General features: G+C 44.1%; 1 protein-coding gene across 1 annotated transcript; it reads right to left on the minus strand.

Moving 5' to 3' along the window:
- Window positions 1-2105: 2105 nt before the first annotated feature.
- Window positions 2106-22091, minus strand: fam161a (FAM161 centrosomal protein A). Its single transcript, XM_056280900.1, has 7 exons — window positions 21828-22091; window positions 19756-20003; window positions 13060-14289; window positions 12569-12736; window positions 6985-7084; window positions 3683-3840; window positions 2106-2922 (listed from the first exon to the last, which is right to left on the minus strand). Exons 1-7 carry the CDS (start codon window positions 21978-21980, stop codon window positions 2529-2531), a joined length of 2451 nt encoding a protein of 816 aa, XP_056136875.1. The 5' UTR covers window positions 21981-22091; the 3' UTR covers window positions 2106-2528.
- Window positions 22092-25868: the final 3777 nt, after the last annotated feature.

Consider the following 25868-nt stretch of genomic DNA (forward strand, 5'->3'; position numbering starts at 1 on the left):
GTCTAGAGCAGGGGAAGCTGCATTTTCTATTTACGCCCCAAGTAGATGGAGCGCCCTGCCTGAGGACCTGAGAGAGGCCCCCACACTGGACACATTTAAAAGCAAGTTAAAAACCTTACTTTTCAAAACGGCCTACAGCTAAATTCATTGTGTGTGTGTGTGTGTGTGTGTGTGTGTGTGTGTGTGTGTGTGTGTGTGTGTGTGTGTGTTTTATATATTTTGCTATTTTGATATATTCTGCTCTGTTGTTACTTTTAATTAATCAGTGTTTATGGCACTTTTATTTATTTATTTCACTAACTTAGTTTTAAACTTGTTTGTACTTTTCTAAAATTTGCCTGTACTTTTAGTTATTTATTTTTTGTGAGGGGGGGGAGATTTTATTGATTTCATTGTTTTATTGTGTGAAGCACTTGGTGTTACATTTGTTTGTATGAAAAGTGCTATGCAAATAAAATCTGGTTGATTGATTGATTGATTGATTAAGTAGAAAGATAGAAAATTATAGTGAGCTATAATTTTAATAATTTATACATAATCTTATAATTTTCTATAATTTTCCAACTTTCTACTCTTAAGTAGAAAGATGGAAAATTGTAGTGTTCCACCTCCATCATCAAAGTTGCAGATGGCACAGTGGTAATAGGCCTGATTTCTAACAACAACAAACAGGCCTGTCTGAACCAAGTAGATGACCTGGCACAGTGGTGCCAGTCCAACAACCTGACCCTGAACGTCAGCAAGACCAAAGAAATGGTGGTGGACTTCAGGAGACAGCAGGGGAAAGGATACGACCCACTAAAGATCTACGGGGAACGTGTGGAGAGGGTCTCCAGCTTTAAATACCTCGGCGTACACATCGCTCAGGACCTCACCTGGACTCTTCACACTCAGCTCACTCTAAAGAAGTCCAGACAGAGTTTCTACTTCCTCCGAAGGCCGAGGAAATTCAAGGTCTCACCCTCCATCCTGAAGACATTCTATTCCTCGGCTGTGGAGAGTGTCCTAACAGGTTGCATCACCGCCTGGTATGGAAACTGTTCTGCCCGTGACTGAGTTGACCTGCAGAGTCCCTCCCCATCCTGCAGGGCACTTACACCAGAAGGGTGAGGACGAGAGCCAAGAAGATCATGAGCGACACTTCTCACCCTAACAACGGACTGTTCAGGCTATTGGGGTCCGATAGACGCCTCTGTAGTTTTAGGGCCAAAACAGAGAGACTAAAGAGAAGCTTCTATCCACAGGCCATAAGAACTCTCAACATATACGACCTTTCACATACTTGAGACAGCTAGGTTTTTATTTTTTATTTACTGTTTATTTTGACTTAAGAATGCCCTGATCTTTTGTCTTTTATCTCTATATACTAGGCCTATGTCTTTTCTCACACGGTGACAGACTGAGTACCCCCCTTTCATTTCACTGCATGTTTTACTCTGTATTTCTGTGCACGTGACAAATAAAGTACTTGGACTTGAACTTGAACTTAAAACTGTCTCTCTAATCTTATTCCTAAAACAAGGACTGAACAAAGTTACCCAGAAACAAGAGGGAACTGAATCATACTGGGGATTATTACTCATAGTGAGCACAGCAAAGTCTGTCTGACAAAATATTATCAGCTTCTTCCTGTGTCTGAGAGGGCCTACGAAACCGTAGCCCCCCCGGGCCAGGATGCAGGAGTGGCAGAGCGAGGCACAAAAGCGGGAGCCATGCAAGGAAGGGGCCACGGGATCAACCTGGTAGACAACTCTGTTGGTAACTGCAACTAAATATACTAATGTGCCTTAGGAAAGACAAAAGGCAAAAATATCACAACAATATGCTTCATCATATACAAGTTAAGCGCTCAAATTAGACATGAAGTGCTTAAACTTATAAAAGTGCCGCCAAAGAATAAAAATCAACAATATAAATTTGTAAGACTCTTAAATTGATGACGCCTCATCGGTGACACTGTTCTGAAATGGATTGTACTGCAACCCCCCCCCCACCACCACCACCTTTATTTTCCTAAGAGCAACAATCATATTTTTACATTAATTTTTGACTTATTTACTCTGACACGTCACACCGCGCAAAGGGATGTGAATAATACAGGTGAAAATGGCTTTTTATTTGTCTTGATTTGTTTGAAAGTAATAAGCACAAATATGTCAAACAATTACAGAATATGACAGATTCCCATGCTGTAAATCCTTATCACTGTCGAAAACGTTCCCATAAAGGGCATCCACGATATAACGGTCAAAGGTTGAGCAGTCTGTCGTGGTAGGATGTCATTTCTCCCCCGAGAACCGTTATTTTTAATAAATTTAACATTAACATTCTATACAACATAAAAATTCCTGCTTTCATTTCAATTCTAATCATTGGTACATTCGAGGTGTAATGTGACTATAGGGCAGTGGTGGCACTCTGGCCTTCTTTTGGGGTTTTTGGCGACTGGCTTTTGTACACAACATCTCTTGCATGTTATCTAGTTTGTAGACACTGCGACAGAAAAAGAAATAGCCTTTTCATTCCTCTTATTCATCACTGGCCTTATTTATTTTTTCCCTGCTGTCCCTGTCAGAGCCTTGGCTGTTCTGACTTCTGTCACTATGACGGCTGTGACACCGACTGGCGAGATCGCCATCCTGCTCCCTGTCCTCCGTGGCCGAGTCCTGTTCACTGTTGTCTGAGTAATTCTCATGGTCGTCTGAGTAGTGGTAACTGTCATCAGAATCGTGGCGGTCATCACTTTGCTCGTCATCGTCTGTGTAGTGTCTGACGTCCTCTCCTTCGCTTTCTTCCATGTCCAGTTCATATTTGTCACTCGGATCCTCCCGCTCTTCTGAGTCTGCACATAAATCCTCCTCATCCAGATAGACCTTTCTGTAATGAACAGGCGTGTGTCCCGTATCATGCTCTTCCTTGTCACTGACAAAGAAGTCCAGCAAAAGACAGAAATTAGTGAAATAACCATTGTTACTCTCACCAGTAGCAAACTTTTCATCATGTTCTGGACTGAGCGGTCACACGGAAGGTCAGTTCAGACAACAAGCGACTTTATTAAGCCATATCTTGACCCGATGTACTAACCTGTATAGGCATAAGCTGATGTCCCTCCCTTCAGTAAAGGTATGTATACCTAACTACTGCCTACATACCTTCCCATGCTAACTTGTATCTGCACTTGGTCCTCACATTTGATGAAATACTGATTATGTAGTGAAGAGATGAATGATTTACCATGAATATGCTACTAGATGGATGGTGTTATTCTTATTATCATGTCATTTTACACGACGACATGGTTCAAAGGAGCTAAGTGTAATATTTCACCTTTCCTGAAGCATAATATGTTGAGGGAATATCAGTAGGAATTGAGGAATGGAACTGAATGAAGTGAACCTTTTTTGTTCTGTTTGCTTTGGTTTGCCGTTATTCATATCTCTGAACAATGGAGATCAGGATTCAAGCAAAATTAGACAACACCTTTGATATAGATGGTATGTAAGAACTTGGATGGATCTGACTATGATGAATAAAATATGTAGGTAAATGAATGGTACTAATAATACCAATAGTAATAATGATAATAGCAGTAAGCATAACAATATGGTAAAATAAAAGCACTTTACCAAACACAAAATAATAAAATACAGCATTGGGATATAACCGGTGCGCTGATGTCTACCTTGGTCTGGAGTGGCTGGAGACGGAGGCCTTGTGGGAGGATCTTGGGCTGTCGGGTTGGTGGGACTTGGGCACCTTGCTGCTTATAGAATCCTCCGTCAGACCACAACCACGCAGGGCTTCGACATATCGCTTCTCCGCCGCCTGCTTGGCATTCCTCTGTTATTGCAAAATGAAACAGATCACAAGGTGGCAGTTCTGATGTCAGGCGGTTCATCAGTTTGACTTTGCAATTGAAACCTTAATCATATTATCCATTCTATTTTATTTTTTCTTTTCAATTTTATAATTATCTCATAATTCTTAATTTAGGCAAAACTCACTCCCCACTCTTCCCTCAAATCCCCTGTCCTAGTAGCATAGACTTATTACTCAAGCTGGGAACCTTATCCAAGGTCCATGTCTCCTATTTCTACGACTTTTTATCCCCAGCGGATGAGTCGTCATTGATAAGATTAGAGTTTGTTGGGAAAAAGAACTGCAGACCACTTTTTCAGATGCTTTCTGGAAAAAGGCTCTGGGAGCTGTCAGCTTCTCCACTAGTTGTGCTAGGCTCCATCTCATACAGTTCAGAGTAGTTCATAGACTCCATTATATCAAGGCTGAGCTCGCCAAACTGTACCCACGCAAAGTGGATGAAAATTGTGAAAGATGTTCCCTAGCCCCTCGCGATTTGGCTCATATGTTCTGGTCATGTTCCAAACTAACTGGCTTCTGGCATTCTTTTTTTTTTTTTACATGATTTCAGAAACTTTGAAGTTGAAAATCTGTCCGTTCCCTCACACAGCAATCTTTGGTAGACAACCCCGCCCCCCCCAAGACAAAATCACTACAACGGCTATCCAATCTAATGTTATTGCCTTTGCCCCTTTAATCGCCCGTAGAAAAATCCTCGTCCTTTGGAAATCCTCTCAGCCACCCTCCATTAAAGCGTGGCTACGGGACATTTTGTTTCTACTTAAACTGGAAAAAAATAAAGTTTACACTGAGGGGCTCCTCTGACAGGTTTTATCCTCACTGGAAGGCACTGATTGAATATGTTGAGTGCCTCCCTCCTGGCGAGGTGGCACCATAGAAATCGAGCTTGCGCCGGCCTGGGGTGAACGAATACCTTGCAGCTTGCCCACCACATACACAGCCAGCAGTTACTCAACCTCATAAAGCCCAAAAAGACCATTAAAATGGTTCAGATGCTAGTACAGTAGTTATTCTTTTATTTACTTCTCGCTTCTTTATTTTATTTCATTTTATTTTTTTACCTAACAAAAAATGTTTTGTTTCTTTTGTTTCCTTTTTCATATTTATTTAACCTACTGTAATGTGGTCTAATTCTGTTCTGAGAAGGGGCCTGTGGGATGGGGTAGGAGTACATAGAGGGGAGCAGGATGTGGGTAAATAGGATTTGGGGAAGCTAAAATGTTAAAAAAAAATATCACAGTCTTTCAATTGTAATGTTCAGTTCGAATTGTTTTCCTTGAAAATAAATGTATTAAAAAAAAGAATTATTTGACTCTTTACAAATCATTGACTTCACAAATTATCCCATGGTGTTTTACTAGTTCACATGGGCCTCTAAGTGCATCTGATGTAAAATATGGTGGAAGTTCAGGTTCAGTTCCCTCTTAGGTGGTTAATAAGCCAGAAAACTGAATACGTCTTTGTTTCAATTCAGCTTTGCTTGTCCAACTATGGAATTTGTATTTTGAAATTTTGATTTGTTTATTACATAGAATCTTTTGTAGAGACTACACAATTTATAACATCCTATTGTAACTCATACAATTATTGCCTATCTCTCATACACACACACACACACACACACGTATATACTACATCCACCCATCCATTATCCAAGCCACTTATCCGAATTCAGGTCACGGGATGCTGGAGCCTATCCCAGCAGTCATTGAATGGCAGGAGGGGAGACACCCTGGACAGGCCGCCAGGCCATCTCTCACACACACACACACACACACACACACACACACACACACACACACACACACACACACACACACACACACACACACACACACACACACACACACACACACACACACACACACCTAGGGACAATTTAGTACGGCTGATTCACCTGCCCTACATGTGTTTGGACTGTGGGATGAAACCAGAGCACACGGAAGAAACCCACGCAGACACGGGGAGAACATGCAAACTCCACACAGAGGGCGACCCGGGATGATGCCCCAAGGTTGGACAACCCCAGGGTTCGAACCCAGGACCTTCCTGCTGTGAGGCGACTGCGCTAACCACTGCGCCACCGTGCCGTTTCTTTCGAGACTAAATCCTCCAAAGAAATATCAAACTTAACTTGCTTTACTCATATTACTCTTCATTTGTCAGCTGACATATAAAGCCAACTCATCAGTTAATTGTTACAATTGTCAGAAAATTGGTTAAAACAGTTATTTGTTTGTATTGTATAACCATATATATATATGTATATATATGTGTATGTATGTGTGTGTGTGTGTGTGTGTGTATATATATATATATATATATATATATATATATATATATATATATATATATATACACTACCGTTCAAAAGTTTGGGATCACCCAAACAATTTCGTGTTTTCCATGAAAAGTCACACTTATTCACCACCATATGTTGTGAAATGAATAGAAAATAGAGTCAAGACATTGACAAGGTTAGAAATAATGATTTGTATTTGAAATAAGATTTTTTTTACATCAAACTTTGCTTTCGTCAAAGAATCCTCCATTTGCAGCAATTACAGCATTGCAGACCTTTGGCATTCTAGCTGTTAATTTGTTGAGGTAATCTGGAGAAATTGCACCCCACGCTTCCAGAAGCAGCTCCCACAAGTTGGATTGGTTGGATGGGCACTTCTTTGAGCAGATTGAGTTTCTGGAGCATCACATTTGTGGGGTCAATTAAACGCTCAAAATGGCCAGAAAAAGAGAACTTTCATCTGAAACTCGACAGTCTATTCTTGTTCTTAGAAATGAAGGCTATTCCATGCGAGAAATTGCTAAGAAATTGAAGATTTCCTACACCGGTGTGTACTACTCCCTTCAGAGGACAGCGCAAACAGGCTCTAACCAGAGTAGAAAAAGAAGTGGGAGGCCGCGTTGCACAACTGAGCAAGAAGATAAGTACATTAGAGTCTCTAGTTTGAGAAACAGATGCCTCACAGGTCCCCAACTGGCATCTTCATTAAATAGTACCTGTTAGAGCCTGTTTGTGCTGTCCTCTGAAGGGAGTAGTACACACCGGTACTACAAATAACAGTGACGGCTGATTTCTCGGCTCACCTGTGCAACCTGCTCCAGCAGCAGGGGTCTCCCCTTCACCCTCTCCCGGATCTCTTTAATCTCCTGCTGGTATTCCTTCCTGCGCTGCAGATCTTGTTTCCTTACACAGAAACACATACGTAGGCATTAGCTCCTTGTTCTGTGAGACTCGACCAGTAAACCCGCCGCCTCTGATGTCATACAACGCAGTTAGCTACATCCCAGAACAGTCACAACAGAATATAGAATATAACAGAATATAAACTGAAACAAATTTGTTTCAGTTTATTGTTTTTTGAAAAACTTGAAAATAGGACTTAGGCCATTATTTTAAGAAGGTGACGATATGCAAATGAAGAACGGTATGTTGAGTGGAGTGTCTGAGTTTTACAAGGAGGTGCTGGGAATGTGGGGAGAGTTTGTGAAACGTGTGCAGTATGAATGTCCGAATGTGAAGCAGGTGTGGGAACAACCAGTGTTTTTAAATCCAAAAATCACATTTGAGGGGAACACAGTCTACAACAGGGTGATTTGGAGAGTGGGGTTTAGAAAGATAAGGGATTTGGTGTACGAGTATCTACCAAGGTTTACGAGGGCACAGGTACTGGCAGATGAAGTGAGGGGAAGGGGTGATGAAATAAGGTTGGGAGCAGCGGAGAGGATGATGGGAAAGATCAAGGGGAGGATGCTGAGAGAATGGGTCAGTATGAGTGAGACAGAGGCTGTGTTGGATGAGGAAGGAGGGACAGAAATGCATGTGGGAGAAGGAGAGAGGAGAGTGGGTCTGATGAGTGTGAAAACGACAGTGATGTGTAGATGTTTAAGAGGGGAGGAAGTGAGAAGACCGGCTGCGGAGAAAGTGTGGGAGGGGGTTATGAATGAGATGGACGTAGGGAGGATATGGAGGAATCTGAGAGTGAAGTGGAACAGAGCTGAATGTGAGAATTTTGACTCTTTATTAAGACACAATAGGGTTTTCAATAATGTAATAATCAGTAAGTCTGAAGTGAATGTGAAGAAAGAATGTGATGTGTGTGGTGTGGGAGTGGAAGCATTTATGCATGAGTTTGTTGAGTGTTGTGAGCTGGAGGGATACATGTTGAAAATGAAGGAAGTAATAAGTAGTTGTTGGAGAAGTGGTTTGTTGACAGAATGAATGGAGAGAATTGTGGTTGTTTGGGGTGAATGGCAAAGTGAACGGATGTAATGTTAATCTATTAAATTATGTTTTAAGCCATGCAAGGAATATAGCCTGTTACGAAAAGAGGAAAGCTGAGGTGTGGAATATTTTTAAGAGTATAATGGAAAGAGATGTTATTATGTTGTTTAGTTATGTTAGACAAGAAGGGTTTACTAGTGGATTTGTGGAGGGGAGCACTTTTACTGTGATTGGGGAAGGAGGGAGGGGGATGTTGGATTTTGGTTAAATAGTGTAGTGTGTATGATATATGTGTATTTTTTGTTTGATTTCTTTAATTGGGTGGGGGGTCTGTAGGTTGGAAGCCATGCCAAAGCCTACAGGTTACCTCACCATGTTCTGTCTTGTCTAATCAAATCAAATCCATTTTATTTGTATAGTCCAATATCACAAATTACAAATTTGCCTCAGTGGGCTTGACAGCAACACAACTACCTGTGTTTTCATTTTTAATTCTTATCCTCTTTGATTCTATTGAGTTCGATGGGTTTGTGAAACATTTTATTTCTCTATTGGTTTAATACATGTATGTTGTATTTTGAATGTTTTTCCTATAAGATAAAAGAGAAAAATTCTACTTGTAGACTGAGGGAGAGTATAATAGATTTAAGACAATAAACTTTATTTATATAGCACTTTTCTAAACAGGGTTATAAAAATTACCCCCACCCAGAAAAACATTTGTATGAGAATAAATTAAAAAGCACAAACCAATAAAACTGTAAAATAGAAGAAAAAGGGAAGAGAGCAAGTGTTAAGTTGTTAAATAAGTAAGAGCAAAAATAAAAACAGTATATATATAAAAACAAATATCAAACATTTGCAAAAGCTTTCATAAAAAGAAAAGTTTTACGATGAGATTTAAAAGAAGCTAGAGATTGGTTTGTCTGAGTTCAATGGGAAGAGAGGTCCATTGTGTGGGGGCTCTAACAGCAAAAGCCTGTCACCCTTTGAAACAAACCGAGACCTGGGAATAACCAGCAGGGCTCCATCTGTGGATCTTAATGGTCAAGAGGGCATACATCAGGTCAATAAATTGGAAATGTATGTAGGAGCAAGACCGTTTAAGGCCTTAAAAGTGAGCAAAAAATGTTTAAAATCAATTTGAAATATAACAGGGAGCCAGTGTAGGGAAGCAAGTACAGGAGTGACATGGTCATGCCTTTTTATCCCCGTAATGAGCGGAGCAGCGGCGTTTTGTACCAACTGCGGATGGTGGAGGGAGCCCTTGCTGATACCCGAGTAAAGTGTGTTGTAATAATCAGGCCAGGAATAGTTAAAGCTTGTACAAGTTTTTGCAGATCGGCAATTGATAAAAATGACCTAATTTTAGAGATTTTCTTGAGCTGGAGAAAGCATGACTGAACAACATGTTTGATTTGATTATCAAAGCCGAGGTTAGCATCGAATATTACCCCAAGATTCCTAGGAACACTTGAGGAACATCACAACTCAACTGAGCCATCGTGGAAGTAGTTACCCAGAACAACAGGAAAAGTTCTGTTGGAGAGGTAAGAGCGTAATAAACCAAGAGCCAAGCCCTTGATGCCTACCCAAGTTTCTAAGAGATGTAAGAGAATACCGTGATTGACTGTGTCAAAGGCAGCACCTTAAGTCTAAAAGATTTTTTTCTTATGCATGCTCAATAATCCAGGTAAGACAATCAAAGAAAGCTGAATCAGTTCATCTGGACACAACGTTTATTAAGAGAAATTATTCATCACTCAACACAGCTCAACTGTGTTGAGCTGTGTGAGCTGTGTGAGTATATATATATATATATATATATATATATATATATATTGACTGCTGGGTTAGGCTACAGCATCCCCGCGACTCTGAGAGCAGGATAAGCGGTTTGGAAAATGGATGGAATGGATATTACCTTGTGTGAAAGTGATATAAAATAGAATAATCACTACATTCTTCTGATGGAGCATTCAATTGTCAGGTCCGCCTCAATCATTCAAAGAGACTGGACAAACTTGTGCACTTCAGCTGAGGTTAGGAAAGTGAGAGACCTCTCAGCATGTGTCACCAGGAGCAGCGCCAGAAAGATGATTCTGTACTTATGGATCCTCTTGTCTCGCCACTTCTTTCGCACCCCATCATAGCAGTGCTGCATCTTGTGTACACCAGCAGAGAGGTCTGGGTGAAAACAGACTTGTTCGTTGTTTTATAGGACTTTTCCTTTGATTCTGTGGCTGTCTTCAATACTCGCTCCCTGTCTTTAAAGTTCAAAAACTTCATAATAATTGTTCTCGGACATGTCTTCTGCGAGTCATTGTTTGGCGGGGCAACGATTCTATGAGCCCGCTCGATTACCAAGACCTCCCACGGTTCCAGTCCCAGAGCTTCTGGTAACCACTTTTCCAGGGAATGTAATTGTATCCTGGCCCTCTGCCTTCTCCAGTAGGCCCACTAGTCTTATGTTGTTCCATCAGCTTCTGCCTTTCAAGTCTTCCATTTTGTTGGTAAGAATTTTTTTTTTGTGACATTTTACGCCATTATTAGATAGTGATAATAGACTGGGAGTCAGGAAAGGGAGGGGAGAGAGAGGGGACGACATGCAGAAAAGGGCCCAGGCCGGATTCGAACCCAGGCCGCTGTGGTAAGAATTCAGCTTTAAGTGGTATACCCTCTACCAAGTGAGCCACTGGGGCAAACCTGTTGGTAAGAGTTTTAACGGTGCTTTCCAATGTGCCGACTTTGGATATCAGCCCATTAACGTTTTCTTCAGTGTCAGAAATCCGCTGTTCCGCATGCGTTATGCACCCTGTGCATTCCTGTACCTGCTTTCTTATAGCAATAATTGTTGCTTGCATCATATCAATTTTCTTACAGAGTCCTCTTTTCAAGGTAATTATGGCTTTCATGACATCTTGATCGGTATTCTCGCCTGAGTCTGATATTTTGCCATCTCCCTTTCTTCACCCTCCAAAATATTTGTCCTCATATCGTGATTTCCTTTTGTCTTTTTTGCCTCCTTTTCATGACATTTTTTAATATCCAGTATTCTGAGATATGTGTTGCTTGTCTTTGAATAAAATTCTGGTCAGTATTGCAGGATCAATTACATGCCAGCAGCAGAGCTGAAATGTTGCGACCTCTTAGCACCATGCCATAACCGGAAGTCCGGATTGTGGTTATTTCTAGATATCAATTCAGAGAAGTAAGCTGATCTCACATCCTTAACTGCCTTGTAGAAAATTAACATTTGGTTTAAGGTTATGTGCTAATTCGGACTTGCTGACCTTACATTGTCGTTCAGATTTTCTACAGAGTCTTCTAAGGGCACGAGTGTGCTCGTTCAGCCAGGGGAAGTTATTTGATTTTTGTTTCCTAGTTTTAAATAGTGCAATTTGGTCAAGGATGGATAGGCACTGATCACTGAATGAATTTAGCAGTGGATCTGGATTGAGAGGCAATATAGAGGGATTAAAGGATGATGAAATGAAAGCATCACAGAATTTAACTGCAGAAGGAGCTAAGTATTGAGAATGCAAGAGCATGTTTTAGGATAGCAACTAGGAATAGAGAGCTGTAATGGAACTTTGAAAACAACAGCTTTATGGTCAGTTACAAGCATATCCACCAGATTAAGACACTCGAGAAACCAGAGAGTACAAGGTCTAAAATGTGACCATTGGAATGTGTGGCCCCTTTAACAGATTGAATGAGGTTAGGAGTCTATAAGATCTAAAAAATGTGAAGTCAGGGAATGGGAAGGACAACATACATGAATATTAAAATCACCAAGAATCAGCACCCTGTCATATTTTGGCATGACAATAGACAAAAGCTCAGAAAACTCAGAAATAAAACTAACTGAATTGGGGTCTATAAATTAAGATGCAGAGTAAAGTAGGAGGGCCAGTGATTAAAAAACTTAAAACCTCAAAGGAGATAAAATTACCAAAAGTAACAGGATGGCACTTAAGACCTAACTTATAAAAAACAGCTAGGCCACCCTTTTCCAGAGGGCCTTGGAATATGAAAATATGCAAAATCAGGGGGCCTAGTCTCAATCAGGGTAGCAATGTCCCCTGGGGACAGCCATGTCTCAGTAATCATAAAAAAGTTCAGATTATTAGAAAAAATATAGTCATAAATGATGAGGGACTTATTACCAAGAGATCTCACATTCAGGAGGCCAAAATTGTTTGGTGTCAAAGCAGAGTGAAAAGCAATGGGAGTACAGCGAATGGACATAAATTGCAGATATTTGCTTCAGATATCCGGTTGTTGTTGTTTCTACTATTAGATAGAAGTGGCGTGCATGCTAAATGCATTTTAAGGGATAGTAAGTACTAAAAAGGAGGTAGTATTGTTAGTATGCACTATATTCTCTTAGTAGTATGTAGTATGTAGCAGAGTATTGGGACACAGCCTGGGTCTTTGGGGTACCTGAACTCTTTGAGCTTGGCCTGGTTGGTCTGTGAGAGCGCTAGGTGGGGATCGTTGGCCTGTGCTCGCTTCAGCACCACCTTCTGCAGCTTCCTCTCCCGCTGCCTCTGCCTTTCTCGCCAGCTTTCCTCCTCCTCTGCTGCCTTTTTCCTCTGCTCAAGCACCTTTCTATCTTAAGGAGACAATCTGGTCACAGATGACGGACAGGTGTGGAGGAGGGTTTTGACTCAGTTGGGGTTTGGGGAGGAGGAGAGTGGGGTGGAGGAACTTGGGGATTTCGTGAAGCAATGTCTTTTGGAGCAGGTGCTGGGTTGGAAGTAAGAAAAGTTGGGTAAACAAAGGGAGGAATGTCCAGAAGGTTTCTTTCATTGGGGAGTCAAACAAGGAATTATAATTTTAAGGATGGCTATATCTAAACAAGTCACCTACATTCGGAAACTCTCACTAACTCCTTTAAAAAGAGGCAACCCTTGTGGTTTCTATGACTGTACCTCACAGCCTCCTGACGCTTCTTGGTGGCATCTGTGACTTTGGCTGGCAGGAGCTCCAGACTGCCAGAGAGGGAGGAACAGAGGCTGGAGTTTGGGGTGCAGACGGGGCTTGAGTTCAAATGGGGCCATCGGGTCATTCTGGGGCTGGTCTGCTCCTTCTCAATGTCAGCCAGGATGCGCTCACGGTGCGAGGAGATATGCGACGTCCTCAACTGAAAGGGTTCACATGCAGTCACAGGCCTCACCTCCTTTCGGCTTTCTAGATGCATCTGGAAGCGGCGGTAACTGGCATCGAAGTCTGGGACATGTCTTTTGATCTTCGGGCTGTGGGAAAAGGTGTTGTTTCCATCTGCTGTGTCATTGGTCTTCTTTCGCTCACTGAGCCTTCGCGTCAGCATGCTGGGGGGCATTGATGAGCTGGAAAGCATCTCCTTCGCCCTCATCTGCATCTTGATGGACCGATACAGCTGCTCCTCTTTCATCTGCTCCCCGGATGCTGTTGCATACACAGCCCTGGGCACTGGCTTGGCCTTGAAGGGCTTCACCTTCTCCTGAGAGGACTGGAGTTGGCGGAGCTGCTCCTCCTTTTGCTCTTTCTTCCGTTGTTCTCGTTCCAGGAAGCTGAAGGGCTTCTGGATGGTGCCCGGGTGCTGCCCCTCTCCCTCACGTGTCGCACGCCGCCGCTCCTCATCCCGCTCCAGGAGCTCCTCGTAGAGTGGGAGATGCACGTGTGCAGGCATGGGGCTGGCACGGAACTTCTTCTGGCACTCTGTTAGCTCCTCAAGCTGCCGCCGCAGTTCCGCATTCTCAAGCTCGATCTCTGAACGTGTCTTGATGCCGCGCCGCTGCTTCTCCGCCTCTCGAAGGGTCATCTGGAATGGTTTGGGGATGGTCATCCTGTGTTTCCGCTGGTGCCGTTGTGTGTCTTTACCCAGCTGCCTCTTCTGACCCTTCCTGTTTGGATGCTTCTGGCCAGAGGCGTCGTTTCCTGGCAGGCTCTGGAGGGAGGAGCAGGACAGATGGCGGTTGAGAGGGGACAGCTTGAAGTCCTTCCACATGTTCTTGATGTGTTCCTTGGGAGAGGAGAGCAGACCTTTCTCAACATCGTCATTTGCAGCTCCCTCTTCATCAGATGAGTTCAACTGTCCAGTGCCTCTCCTGAGCTCCATAGCAGAGTGGTACTTCCTCAAACGCCGCGGAGCAGATGGGCTGTTTATCGCCCACGGTAACCTAAACAGAAATATAAATGGGTGTTCTGTTAAACGGATTCATGGTCCAACATTCAGTGTTTGTGTTCAAAACAGCCAAGCGTTTGGAATGTTTGCTACAACAGGAGCAGATATATTTACTTAAAATTAAAGCAGTATAAAAGGGATTTAATGTGCTATCAATAAAGGTAATCCTTGATAAGCACTATTATTCAATCATTCATTCATTATCCAAACCGCTTATCCCAACCGGGGTCGCGGGAGCTTATCCAGCAGTCATTAGGCAGCAGGCGGGGAGACACCCTGGACAAGCCGCCAGTCCATGACAGGGCCAACACACACACACACACACACATTTACATCTAGGGACAATTTAGTATGGCTGAGTCACCTGATCTGCATGTTTTTGGACTGTGGGAGGAAACCGGAGCACCCAGAGGAAATCCACGCAGAAACGGGGAGACCATGCAAACTCCACACAGAGGACGACCTGGGACGACCCCCAAGGTTGGACTACCACGGGGACCTTCTTGCTGTGATGCGACTGCGCAAACCACTGTGCCACCGTGCCGCCCATTATTTGTTTATTTATTTATTTTATTTTCAAGAATATTTTTTTGGGCAGTTTCCACCTTTATTCGATAGCGATAGTTGAGAGAGACAGGAAAGGCAGTGGAGAGCGAGGGGATGACGTGCAGCAAACGGCCCGGGTCAGATTTGAACCCAGGCTGCTGCAGTAAAGACTCAGCCTCGTGCGGTACACGCTCTACCAGGTGAGCCACCAGGGTGCTCTGTATTATTATCAATATCTTGCCAGACAGGTTATTCAAAAGACCTTCTGCACCTGCGGGGTATCACGTGACAGACGATGAATACGCACACCAATGAAAAGCAAATGTACAATTCTTTCAATTCCTGACCCTTGAGGCATTTGTGTCACATTAAATAAAACCTGATTCAACAGATCGAGCGGGTGTTCTTAAAAAGGCCCTCAGGTATACCGCCCTGTACTGCTTTCATTTGACCAGTTTGTTCATTTCATTCCGGTCTAAAGAGAGACAGGACTAACTGGACTGGAACAACAGGTGAATGAAATGAACTACCCGGTAAAATAGTTAGCTCTGTTTTGATGGAGCTCCCTGAATTTTTATCCAGTATTGATTTATGACAGAAATGTTCTTTGTGGTGATTTTAATATTCACGTTGACGAGTCTTCTAATGTCCTTGCTACTGATTTTTTAAATATCACTAAATCTTTTAACTTTCAACAACATGTGTCTGGCCAAACTTATAACCGTCTAAGCATCCCGCTCTAAGCACGCTTGCGTCTTTAATGAGCGTAGCACCTCTAAGTTCTGTACACTGTTTAAATTCCCATGGCAATATGTTTCCTGACCTCTCCTACACCAATATTTTGGCTAATTATTTCACTTCTCTGTGTTCCTCAACCTTAGATTTCACAGCTCCCTTGAAGACTGGATCTAACTCAAAGACTGGAAAACAGCCCTGATTAAACGGTAGTATTTGAAGCTGTAAAAGGAAATGCAGAATGGAGATGGAAGAAATCAGGTCTCCGGTTCCCCTTCGTGGCTATGAAAGAGTTATTAGTCCTTTATAATAGGATGGCGAAATAAGCAAAAACTTGCTACTTTTCTGAACTTATTTCTGTGTGTGTGTATGTGTGTGTGTGTGTGTGTGTGTGTGTGTGTGTGTGTGTGTGTGTGTGTGTGTGTGTGTGTGTGTGGTGTGGGCCCTGTGATGGAATGGCGGCCTGTCCAGGGTGTCTTCCTGCCTGCTGCCCAATTACTCTTGGGATAGGCTCCAGGATCCCCACGACCCTGAGCAGTTGTGGCAGAAATCTGAAAGTAAGGAGTCTTGCAAGTGTGATTGGTTAAATCAGAATTTAATGAGCTTTCTGCAGAAAGGATCAGACACAGAATAGCTAGGCAACCTGCAAGGTCTGATGGTGAGGGGTCGGAATGTGTATGCTTTATAGGGGAGGTTGCTGGCAGCTAGCTGATAAGCAGGATGCCTGCAGCTGTCTGCTACCCAGAGCAGGCTGGTTAGAGTCGGTTTGAGTCACGTAGAATGGCGTGTTATCTGGATGTGTCAAGGACAGGTCAGTTACAAAAGATGTTTGTGCTGAGGATCCGTGGAGTACAGAAGGTCTGTACTGCTTGGGTGCATTAGGTTAAAGGATAACTGGTAAGTTTCTGTCACACAGGATAAGTGGTGTGGATAATGGATGGATGGATTCCCTCCCCCCTTTTTCTCCCCAATTGTACCCGGCCAATTACCTTACTCTTCCGAGCTGTCCCGGTCACTGCTCCACCCCCTCTGCCGATCCGGGGAGGGCTGCAGACTACCACATGCTTCCTCCAATACATGTGGAGTCGCCGGCCGCTTCTTTTCACCTGACAGTGAGGCGTTTCGCCAGGGGGGCGTAGCACATGGGAGGATCACGCTATCCCCCCCCCCCAGTTCCCCCTCCCAGTTCCCCCTCCCCACCCCTGAACAGGTACCCCAGCTGACCAGAGGAGGTGCTAGTGCAGCGACCAGGACACATACCCACATCCGGCTTCCCACCCACAGACACGGTCAATTGTGTCTGTAGGGATGCCCGAGCGAGTTGGAGGTAACACGGGGATCCGAACCAGCGATCCCTGTGTTGGTAGGCAACAGAATAGACCGCTATGCTACCCGGACACCCCGCTGATTGTGATGCTTATCGTGAAGTCTTTAAGTTTTTTAAAGGTGGAGTCAATAAGGCTTAATATTATCCCCAATCCTACCTTTTTAGATGTTGACCACCCGCACCAGGACACTTTGAACTATATTTCCTGTTACTCTGCCTGAACTTCTAGAAATCATGTCTCTTATGAGAATATCCTCCAACCCCCTTGACATAATTCCAACTACATTTTTATTTGAAGCAATGGAATGTATTGGCAGCATGGTGGCGCAGTGGCTAGCACTGTTGCCTCACAGCAAGAAGGTCCTGGTGAACCTCAGGCCGTCTCAAGTCCTTTCCGTGTGGAGTTTGCATGTTCCCCCCGTGTCTGTGTGGGTTTCCTCCGGGTGCTCCGGTTTCCTCCCACCATTAAACGACATGCATAGGTTTAATACTCCTCTCTGTGCCCCTGACTGAGGCATGGCAAGAAGAACTGGAGTTAGTCCCCGGGTGCTGCACGGCGGCTGCTCACTGCTCCTAGTTACATGGCTGCACACTGCTTCCAGTGTGTGTTTTAGGATAGGTTAAATGCAGAGGATGAATTTCCCCATGAGGATTAATAAAGTACATCTTATCTTATCTTATTGGACCCCATTTGGTTTCTGTTTTGAACAGCTCACTGTCTACTGGTTGTGTCCAACCAGTCCTAAAGAAACGTTGGCTTGATTCTACACTCCTAGATAATCATCGTCCGATTTCTAAACTAACTTTTATTTCTAAGATTCTTGAAACAATTTGTTTCTAAGCAGCTTCTTGCTGCTGTGGAAAAAAAATAGTGTCTTTGAAAAGTTTCAATCAGGATTCCATCAGTATCACGGCACTGAGACGGCCCTTCTCAAAGTCACTAATGACCTTCTAACAAGAGCTGGCTCAGCCGCCAGACCCCCCACCCCCCAATTGCATCCGGTCAATGACCCCACTCTTCCGAGCCGTCCCGGTCACTGCTCCACCCCCTCTGCCGATCCAGGGAGGGCTGCAGACTACCACATAATAATAATAATAAATAAATAAATAAATAAATAAATAAATAATTTATAACAATAATAAATCAAACTTATATAGCGCTTTTCTAACACTCAAAGTCGCTTTACAATGCCTCCTCTGATACATGTGGAGTCGCCAGCCGCTTCTTTTCACTTGACAGTGAGGAGTTTCACCAGGAGGACATAGCACGTGGGAGGATCATGCTATCCCCCCCCTCCCCCCGAACAGGCGCCCTGACTGACCAGAGGAGGTGCTAGTGCAGCGACCAGGACACATACCCACATCGGGCTTCCAGTGATGTGGAGTCAGGGGAGGCAAAGTAGGCAGTGCCTCACCAGGCTTAATAAGAAAAGAAAAAGAAAAAACCTGACAGTAACATATTTATTTGGTTATTTTAGCTTTAATTTGTTAAGATTGTTGTAAAAAATAATTTAAAAAAAATAATGTAAAACTTGTTGTTTTATCAGTAAAAGGCATGCGCTATTCAGGATGGCTTGCTCCTAAAGTAGCATTCATGAATGCAGGCTGCTGAGGCAGAGTCTGCTTGTGCCTCTCTCTGGCACAAATAAATATAGTTCACTGCCTACCCAGCCATGGACCTCACTGCACGTTACTGGGCTTCCCACCCGCAGACACAGCCAATTGTGTCTGTAGGGATGCCCGACCAAGCCAGAGATAACACGCGGATTCGAACCAGCGATCACCGTGTTGGTAGGCAACGGAATAGACTGCTACACTACCCGGATGCCCAGCTGCCAGACTTTTAATTAGAACTAAGAGGCATGGCCACATCACACCTGTTTTAGCCTCTTTACATTGGCTCCCTGTTTGTTTTAGGGTTGATTTTAAGATCTTATCGATTTCCTTCAAGGCGCTTCATGACCTGGCTCCACATTATATTTTAGATCTTTTAATCCCTTTTGAAACTTTGCGTAGTTTGAGATGCTCGGGCAGAGGTCTTCTGTCTCTCCCCGAGTCCAGGCTGAAAACTAAAAGGTACATAGCCTTGGCCATCAGGGCCCCGAGGCTCTGGAACGACCTGCCCGAGGAGATAAGGCTGTCCGAGTCCGTGTCTTCTGTTAAGTCTCTTCTTAAAATGTAATTTTATCGGAAAGCATATCCTGGTTTTACCTGAGCTGCCTCCGTATTTCACCAGATTATATTTGTTTTAATTTCAGGTTTTTTATTTTGAATTTTTTATTTTGCTTCATTTGTGTTTTATAATTAGTTAATTTTTATGGATTTTAGTTAATTTTCTGTTTTTATTTTAAAGCACTTTGTAACTGTGTTTTGAAAGGTGCTTTGTAAACAAAGTTTATTATTATTATTATGATTACTGATAATAATGGAAAACCAGCAATACTGGTGGTATCTGAGGACCTGATTGAGAACCAGTGGTTAAGCAATATACATTTTGGCAGTTATGGTACCTCTGTTGACCTGTTTTAAAATGTCTTAACTGACGTAGCTCCTTACCACTTCTGGACACAAGTTTGATCAGGAGTTAAACTGGTAAGAAGACTCTGCTCATTACAGTTGGACATGAAATATAGTGCCCCCTTCATGCCAACTTTATTTAAGGAGTCTCCCTGACACTCAACTTTTTGTTTCATTGCTCAGTATTATCCGTTAAAGCAAAGATCTTACTGTGTAGATGCATTTTCTCTCTCTCACACCCTCTGTCTTTCACACACACTCAAACTGGTTTCATACATTACGGTTCATATACTTTTCCTCATATACATGAGTCAGTGATGTGAAGAAGTCACACACCTGTGCCCTGCCTCATGTGTCATGTCTATGGGATCCTTGCACTTAAGCTGCAGTTTCTTGCGGTACATGCCCTCTAGCTCGGCCATGGTGCGGAGGTGCGCCTTCTTCAGCTCTTCTAGTTTGCTGTAGTATTCCTCATTGGAGGAGAAGATTTCGTGCAGGTTGATGTGGTCCCTGACCATCAGAGGGCTGTTATTTTCTTCCAGGTCCCCATCACTGAACTCAGAACCTGAGTCCTCGCACTCCATCTGAAAGGGTCAGAGGTCATATGAAACATTTGCTAACAATACTTTGTGCGACCAGAAATCAAAACCATGGATGTGTAAGTTTCCTTTTAGGCTGTCAAATACAGAGTCTTTACAACGGGCAATAACTAAAGTTCTCAAAGACTTTAAAACCAAATGACAGATTATTCTTGTGATCCCTTCTTGACCCCTGATGGGGACTTTGTCGTTCTCTCGACAGGAAGGTTCAGATTCAGGTCTTTATAAGGAGCAGAGCAGTGCCATTTGATTCTCAAATTCACGGTGATTTGGATGTATTGTCAAAAGGCACTTCAGCATGCAAAATCGAACTCGGTGCCATCTGGGTACAGGAAAGTCTCTCTGACCACTAGGTCCCTCCTGGGTTGACTAGCCCCAGTTTGAAGCACAGCATGATTACAAATGTCTCCTCCTGGGTCTAAGCCCATTATCCCTGGCTAGGGCAGTTAGAGTGGCCATATGGCTGCGCGTGGCTGCCTAACAAAGCATGAAGGCTCAACTGGTAGGCATTCGATGTCATATGATGATAACCTCCATTTCTGCTACATGTGTTATTACAATGTGTCAGACATTCGTTTATTTTGGACGTGATAAGGGTAGGTACATTTCACCTGCAGAGAAGGTTTTGGTGTCATGGCAGCGAGAAATGAAGCATTTGGGATTATGAGTCCATTGTGACGCCTAGTAATCTAGCTCAGGCCGGTGGCCAAAAATAGTCGGGCCAACAAATTGCTGCTAACAGCTCAAATCCCTCTCCAGCCCATACAGATTGACCTTAAAATGTCAAGAACCAGTTAACCGGAAAAACAGGAGAAGTTGTATAGGAATACTTTAGTCCTATTCCTTTGACTCTGCTGTCGTATGGTGTGAATATGTTTTAGGAATTAAGTTACAATATAATGACTGGTTTATTTTATCTCTATGGTACAGGCTGCCTAGGCACGTTTCACTGAAAACATTGAAATTGTGTGTGTGTGTGTGTGTGTGTGTGTGTGTGTGTGTGTGTTTCTGGGGGAAACAATTGTATTTAAGTAATATTTGTTTTGCATAAACATGTCAAGACTCTGTAAGCATTAATGAGACAGGACATAAAATAGGGAGGGAATTAAAGAGAAAATACAGTGGTCTATGGCACGCCGCAAACAAAATCATTAATTAGGATAGATAGATAGATAGATAGATAGATAGATAGATAGATAGATAGATAGATAGATAGATAGATAGATAGATAGATAGATAGATAGATAGATAGATAGATGGACAGACAGACGGATAGATAGACAGATAGATAGATGGATGGATGGGTAGATAGGTAGGTAGATAGATAGATAGATAGATAGATAGATAGATAGATAGATAGATAGATAGATAGATAGATAGATAGATAGATAGATAGATAGATAGATAGATAGATAGATGGACAGACGGACGGACGGATAGACAGATAGATAGATAGACGGACGGACAGACAGACAGACAGACAGATGGATAGATGGATGGATGGGTGGATAGATAGACAGAGACAAACGGATAGATAGATAGATAGATAGATAGATAGATAGATAGATAGATAGATAGATAGATAGATAGATAGATAGATAGATAGATACTTGTTCTACTTGAGGAAAATCGATGCCACAAACAAGTTCACATTTAAATATTAATATACAAGTTGATCACAATAGTTTAACCTCCATAGTCATGCGAACACATATATCTCCATGAATTAAACACAGAGAGAGAGAGAGAGAGAGAGAGAGAGCGAGCGAGAGAGAGAGAGAGAGAGAGAGAGATTTTTTATTCACTCACTTCCTTTTCATAGTGGCGGTTGTCCATATGAGCCGCGGTGGACGGCAGGGCTCTCTGCCGCTCGTACGAGGCCAGCGGAACTTTGGTGTGCGGGTCCACGGGCGTTTTCAGACAGGATGTGACCAGCACATTTGTCCGATGGGCGTTTGACATGTTTGGCTCCAACAACCTGCCAAAACTTTCACCCTCCTTTTTTAAAAGCAGTCGCGGCTCCGCGACGAAGAACGGCGGGGAGCAGGACAAGACGCGGCTGCGCTCCCTTGGAAACGGAGACGCGCGGCGGCGGCGGCGGCGGAAGTGACGTATTGAACGAGGGGCAGAAGAAGACAGGGGGCGGCTCCCCAAAAAGCAGCTCGACGGTGTTTTTAAGCCCCCAGCGTACTCTTCAAGGTAAGCGCTGCGTGGCAGGCACTCCCCGCCCCCTGCAGTTTCAGCCAATCACAGCACTGGCGCTAACCCTAACCAGTGCTGTGATTGGATGAAACTGTTGGGGGCGGGGAGTGGCTTCCATGCAGCGCTGCCTGGAGGAGCACGCTGGGGGCTTAAAAACACCGTCGAAGCCAAAATCGTCAGAGGTTCAGAATGTGATGAATATGACTGTGAAGCCATTTAGGAAAACAAAAAAAACAAAAAACAAAACAAGGATTTATTCCTAATGGTAATATCACTGTTGTTCCAAAGAAGTGATTTATGGAGGGGGGGGGGGGGTTGAGGATGAAGGCCCATTTCCATGCTAAAAGGGCTTGCTGATGGAATGTAGATAAACGAACAGGTAACCTATTTGGTGGGTAATTACGTTTTAGAAGGAGCGGAAGGCCCCCAATTTTATTAAAATGGTGTTTGGGATGAAATACCAAATTGATATGGGATTTGAAAGACAACTTTTCAGCCAGTTTATTCTAAAGGTATTTACAGTGTCATTAAAGTCCGGATATTCAAGACCACCCTCCTCTCTAGAAATGGAAAGTAAAGATTTTTTTTAAGTCTATGTGAATACAAAATCTAAAAAGGTTTTATTTATTTCTTTAACTGTGGGGTCTTGAATGAATAGCGACAACGATGGGTAGACGTAGCGGGACAGACCCTCTGCCTCGGAGAGGAGCCCCCTCCCAATAATAGAGAGATCCCTCTGAAGCCTTTTTTTATTCAATTTTATTATTTTTTATTCTGTTTATGCATTTTTTTAATTCTATAGAACATTGTTGTGTTTTAAATGGGGAGTCTGTTTTGATTATTGTGAGTTTCTGTTGGAAGTTGGAGAACCTGGAGACGGAGCACACAGGGCACCAATAGCTGCAGAAGGTCATTCCCTCGTCCGGGAGCTTGCCACCTCCGGTACACCAACCCGTCGTGGAGCACAAAGTTGCCTCATTGAGAGTGGTAGGCCTTTGCCTTGGGTCCCAGTGCTGACACCTCTGTCCACTCAGGGCGCCGCCCCATCTCCATCCAGCCCCTCACCAGTGCCAGGGTCATGTCTGCTTCCTCAGTTGCTACGTGGTCAGCGGGAACTACCTCTCCTCGTTGCTGGCGGTCTGGACGGCTGCCACCGTCGGCGTCATCTGGCCCCGTTCCTCTTGCCGCTGGCAGTAGCAGCACTCCAACGCCGCACCGAGGCCCTGTGCCTGCTGAGTGGTGGCTGCTTGGCGACTGATTTGTTGGTCTTTGAGCCTGTTTTCCCCCCGGCCAGACTGGAGCGCCACGGCCTTTGTGCCAAGCGTGATGGTTGCCTCCGACACATTTACATGGGCTCCCCAGCGGGTCAGCAGGTCCAGGCCGATGACGCACGGGTCTTGAATGTTGGCCAGCCAGAACTCGTGCACCAGCTCCCGGTCTCCAGTGTGGACTCACAGTGACTCCTTCCCTCTCACGCCAGCCTTTTCTCCTGTCACCATCGTCAGCTGGGTGTTGCTTGGTGACTCTGCCGTCCGAGAATGAGCCAGTGGCACTCGGAAGGACGCCAGGTCGTACCAGGGAAATGGTTGACGCCAGGTCGTACCAGGGAAATGGTTGACCCCGTGTCAACCAGGGCCCGGCAGGGTCGACCGTTGAGTTGGCAGTTCAGACACAGTCCTTTGTTGTGACCTAGGCAGCCAACCAGCGTGCACCGGCCGACCTTGAAGTGGGGCTGTAGACTGGAGTGGCAGTCTACCGGGGAAATGGTTGACCCCATGTCAGCCAGGGCCCGGCAGGGTCGACCGTTGAGTTGGCAGTTCAGACACAGTCCTTTGGTGCGACCTAGGCAGCCAACCAGCGTGCACCGGCCGACCTTGAAAGGGGGCTGGAGACTGGAGTGGCAGTCCGTAGGTCACTAGGCCACTCTGCCGTCGTTTCCCCACTGGCCGGGTGACTCTGGCTTTCGGTGCTGGTGCTGGGCAGTCGCAGGTTATGTGCTCAGGCTCGTCACACACGCTCGTTATAGAGTTTTCACCTGCCCACGTATGTTCACCAGCTCGGATGATGGCGCTGTTGAGCCAGAAATACACTGATGAGCCAAAACATTATGACCAGTCACCACTGAACCGGATAAGGTTGCTCATCAACAAACAAGGGCACGTGTCGAGGTCTGGCTAGGGACCAACAGCATGTTGGGCAGGGAGTCAAAATGTTTTGGCTCATCAGCGTATAAATAACTCAACTCTGCAACAACTAAGATGGACTAGTGAAACATTAGCGATTCTAAACCCGAGACTTCAGATCAGTTATCATCACTGATGAACACGGCGAAGGCGAGCATGTCGTTTTGAAACAGCACGTTGCCTTCGAGATCGTAATTTGGGATTTTCATCTGGTCATCAGCCGCTTCTCCGGGGCCTCCAGCTCCTCCTGGGGGATCGTCCCAAGGCGTCCCCAGGCCAGATGGGACACGTAGTCCCTGCAGCGAGTTCTGGGTCCACCCCGGGGTCTCTCCCCCCCTCCCCCCCCCCCAGGTTGGCCGCGCCCGGTACAAATAAAATTGACTTGACTGACGTCTGGTAGGTTTCCCTTTAACTGCGCGCGCGCGCCCGCTCCCGCGAGGCGCACGCACTTCTCGGCGGGCAGCGGAACTCGGCGCAACACCGGTGTTGAGTTGAACAATTTTGCTTTTCCTTTCGATTAGTGCAGTGGTTCTCAAACCTTTTTGGGGTCCTGGACCCCCCTGCGTATTTTTGATCTACCCCGAGGACCCCTCCACCTGATCTTGGGGGAGGGGGGTTGCAATTTGATAGAAACAGTAGAAACTGCATTTTAAATGGCATTATAGCATTTATTCACTCTTTGGGGCAAAAATAAGAGCTTTCAGTTGTAACTTAGATATAGTTAACAAAACAGAATTCTTATGCAGTAACTTTCAGATATATGTAACAAAACAGAATATGTATTCAGTAACTTTCAGATATATGTAACAGAATTGTTATGCAGTAACTTTTAACAATGCAAACGGGAGCGAGATCTTATTAAAATACAATAAATTACACTTGTGAAACAGATGTAATTAGAGAAAAAAGTCCTGTTACCCTTTATAGTTTAGGTAGATAAAGGTCTCAGTCACATTTGAGTAAAATAATCCTATTTCTATAAATGTCATAGGATCTTTTTTTTTAAAGATATTTTATTTTCACGGACCCCTTGCAATTACACCACGGACCACTAGGGGTCCGCGGACCCCCGGTTGAGAAACGCTGGATTAGTGCATTTAAAATGTCAACTTCGTTTTCACGTTAGAGATGAGAGGTTTAGATAAACTGCACTTGTTTTAGGTAATGTTTGCTTGTCCTACTGATGCTGTTGTGAAGCAGAGCCGTCTGGCCTGCAAAGACCTCCAGAATGAGACGGGGGTGAGTGGGAACGTTGATAAAACACCACTAAACCAAACATGGACGTTTCCTGTTCAGCTTTTTGAGATCTGAAATACAACCATTTCTTTGCATGAATCATTGAACTGTTAGGTGTAAAGACTGATACAAAAACCACGTCCAGCACTGCTGGAGGCGGCAGATCACTATACAAACACTTCTTTCAGGTCTGAAACATGACCATTTTTTTATTTGCATTTAAATGTAC

The sequence above is a fragment of the Lampris incognitus genome, chromosome 5, assembly GCF_029633865.1.
Source record: "Lampris incognitus isolate fLamInc1 chromosome 5, fLamInc1.hap2, whole genome shotgun sequence".
In the NCBI taxonomy this organism is placed as follows: domain Eukaryota; kingdom Metazoa; phylum Chordata; class Actinopteri; order Lampriformes; family Lampridae; genus Lampris; species Lampris incognitus.

What these genes read in the sequence shown, in the direction of transcription:
- fam161a (XM_056280900.1), bottom strand. Translation starts at nt 21,980, where the DNA reads ATGTCAAACGCCCATCGGACAAATGTGCTGGTCACATCCTGTCTGAAA. An exon ending in GCCAAGCTCAAAGAGTTCAG is followed by an intron (nt 7,085 to 12,568) that starts GTACCCCAAAGA and finishes TTTCTGTGTAAG; the next exon opens with GAAACAAGATCTGCAGCGCA. An exon ending in TCCAGCCACTCCAGACCAAG is followed by an intron (nt 2,923 to 3,682) that starts GTAGACATCAGC and finishes CTTCTTTGTCAG; the next exon opens with TGACAAGGAAGAGCATGATA.